Source organism: Sphaeroforma arctica, assembly GCF_001186125.1.
Source record: "Sphaeroforma arctica JP610 unplaced genomic scaffold supercont1.1308, whole genome shotgun sequence".
In the NCBI taxonomy this organism is placed as follows: domain Eukaryota; class Ichthyosporea; order Ichthyophonida; genus Sphaeroforma; species Sphaeroforma arctica.
The window spans coordinates 14308-17506 of record NW_014039250.1 but is presented as its reverse complement, the minus strand read 5'-3'; the positions used below and the strand labels follow the sequence as shown (position 1 = coordinate 17506).

General features: G+C 46.4%; 1 protein-coding gene across 1 annotated transcript; it reads left to right on the top strand.

Annotated features, from left to right (window-relative positions):
• Positions 1-492: 492 nt before the first annotated feature.
• SARC_10580 (hypothetical protein) lies at positions 493-1895 on the top strand (the record flags this gene model as incomplete). Its single annotated transcript, XM_014295373.1, has 2 exons — positions 493-666; positions 1575-1895. 2 exons carry the CDS (start codon positions 493-495, stop codon positions 1821-1823), a joined length of 423 nt encoding a protein of 140 aa, XP_014150848.1. The 3' UTR covers positions 1824-1895.
• Positions 1896-3199: the final 1304 nt, after the last annotated feature.

Genomic DNA, 3199 nt, shown 5'->3' with positions numbered 1-3199 from the left:
TATATATATAAACGTATGTACCTGTACCCGTGTGTTTTCTTTATCTATTCCTGATGGGTATTCATCTCTGGGTAGTCTTAAACAACCGAGTGGTTTGAATTTTAAGCCTACGCTGAAGCAAAGTGACTACCTCACTGTGATGCAGGGACCGATACCCATAGTACAATGCTTCCGTTGTGTTGCTTGTCCTTCGGACGTTAGTTCGACCTACTATTTATATTCTTATTTCTTTTCTAGAAGGTCATGGTTACTTCCGCCTTTTTCATTGCGAGATTCCTCCATGCCCTGAACCGTGCGTTTTTTCCGTTCTGTCCGCTCGTGAACACACTCTACGCCTATATCTCGGCGTTAGGCTCTAGGGTTTTATGTTTGTGATGTAGGTACATACCCCCCCCCCCCCTAACCATACACCAACTGTCATCCCATGCACTCATCTACCCGTGACTACCACCACACAGTGATTCTCCTGCGCAGCCTCTAATCCGCTATCTCATGGACGATGTAGTCGAGATAGTGGAGCCTCCCGTCTCAGGCGCACACCCCTTTCGCTTCATCAGATCCATCGCTGGCCGCAATGACGCTCTGTTTGACTACGACGGTGTGCTTGTGCAGGCAGTCTATTTCTACTCCATCCTCCTGGTACACAAGTCCATCGCAGAAAGCCAGGTATGCCTGTGCGTGTTTGTGGGTGTGGGTGTGGGTGTGCTTGTGCGTGTTTGTGGGTGTTGGTGTGGGTGTGTGTCTGTGCGTGTTTGTGGGTGTGGGTGTGGGTGTGTGCCTGTGCGTGTTTGTGGGTGTGGGTGTGGGTGTGTGCCTGTGCGTATTTGTGGGTGTGGGTGTGGGTGCGAGCTTGTGCGTGTTTGTGGGTTTGTATGTGTGTGTGCTTGTGCGTGTTTGTGCGTGTGGGTGCGTGCTTGTGCGTGTTTGTGGATGTGGAGTGTGTGTGTGCTTGTGCGTGTTTGTGTGTGTGTGTGTGTGTGTGCTTGTGTGTGTTTGTGGGTGTGGGTTTCAGACCATCACTGTTACATTTATGTATGTGAAGAGTGGTGCTCAGACTTATTGGTTTGGTATTAGTCCTAACAGCTCTTCAAAGTGGTGCTCAGTCTCATTGGTTTGATATTAGTCCTAACAGCTCTTCAAAGTGGTGCTCAGTCTCATTGGTTTGGAATTAGTCCTAACAGCTCTTCAAAGTGGTGCTCAGTCTCATTGTTTTGATTTTAGTCCTCACAGCTCTTCAAAGTGATGCTCAGTCTCGATGTTTTGATATTGACCTAACAGCTCTTCAAAGTGGTGCTCAGTCTCATTGGTTTGATATTAGTCCTAACAGCTCTTCAAAGTGACGCTCAGTCTCATTGGTTTGATTTTAGTCCTCACAGCTATTCAAAGTGATGCTCATTCCCATTGGTTTGATTTTAGTCCTAACGGCTCGTCAAAGTGATGCTCAGTGTCATTGGTTTGATTTTAGTCCTAACAGCTCTTCAAGACCCTCTGCAGATACACCGATGTTGTTTGTACTGTACGGCAGGCTTTTTTTCACGCACATGTTCACTCCTAGACACCCTAACCATACACAGATACGCCAGACCCCTCACGGATGTAGTATACATGTAGTACAAGAACACGGTGAAGACAAACCAGACACCTCTTTGGTGAAGCAGGCGGTGGAGAAGATGTTGACTGTCAAAGGGATCGCTCAAGCGCACGTGATAGTGACTGTGGTCGAAGGCATACCCAACACCCCGAGACACACAAGGTGCAGCGTTTCATTCCGTTACCGAAAGGTTCGCGAGGAAAGGAAGCGAATTAACGCGTTGGGTGTGTGAGGCTGTAGGGAGTGATTGTACCACCAATCATACCAGGTGCATTGATGGAACCACCGGCTATAGATGAGGGGGAGTGTGTGGCTGTGGTTGAGATATAGGGCAGTGGGGAGTGATCGGACTACCAGTCATATCAGGTGCATTGATAGAACCACCAGCTAGAGATGAGGGGGAGTGTGTGGCTGTGGTTGAGATATAGGGCAGTGGGGAGTGATTGGACTACCAGTCATATCTGGTGCATTTGTAGCACCACCAGCTATAAATGAGGGGGGGGTGTGGCTGTGGTTGAGATACAGGGCATTGGGGAGCGAGAGGACCACCTGCTGTCCTTTTACACCTTTAGCTACATTACTCGGAGTATATTACTTGGAGTGTGTAAGTGTATCTGGCGATGTCGGCAATGAGCGGTTATTGGGATGAACATAAGCACAAATGACATAACGTGCGAGATGGTTGGAAGGTTATGCAGTGACTGGGCGAGGCAGCAATGAGCAAGAGGGCTGCTGAATCGGCTGGGTGGATATGAGATGACACCTCTAGCTATATGAATGTAAGATGACACCTCTAGCTATATGAATGTAAGATGACACCTCTAGCTATATGAATGTAAGATGACACATCTAGCTATATGAATGCAAGTGTAAAGTATGTAGTGGTGATTTAGAGTCCGTCAGTAGAAAGGGCGGCGGTGATACAAACAGGTGTGCTATTAGCCTGTGGGTCTTATTTTATAGAATAAACAGCAGTGGTACAATTAAAGGCCAGCATGTAGTTGAAATGTGGTGCATCCAGACTCACCCATCGCACCTCAACCTAATCGATTGGGTGCAGAGTATAGGCACTCAGAAACATTACACAAAGTCATACTTCATATGTAAGCAGGAGAGAGATTCATGTGCGTATTGGGATGAGGCAGTGATAGCCCAAAGTTCAGCCGAAAGTGGGAAAACAGAGACGCCGTGAGTGCAGACGTAGACACGCTGAACTACAGTGCATAGAGTTCGTAGAAGTATTTGAATAGCTCTGCTAAGACCAGAATACAGGGAACGTGGTTAAAGTTAGGCACAGGCTCACTACTGGGCAGAACGAAACAAGGGCCCATATCGGATGGGAGGTAAGGAGTCGTTCTGAATCGCATTGTATGGAATACGAAGAAGCTACGCTTGCATCGCGTGGCTGTGGGCCAGCAATAGGCTTGCACTAGTTTCTCACAATAAAACACTATATAAATATATAATCTGCCGCGTGTTGTACAATGGATAAAGCGGAATCACTTTTCAATGTTTTAGGGTTTAATTGACAAGAATATAAACGTGGACTATATATATATATATATATATATATATATATATATATATATATATATATATATAGTGTTG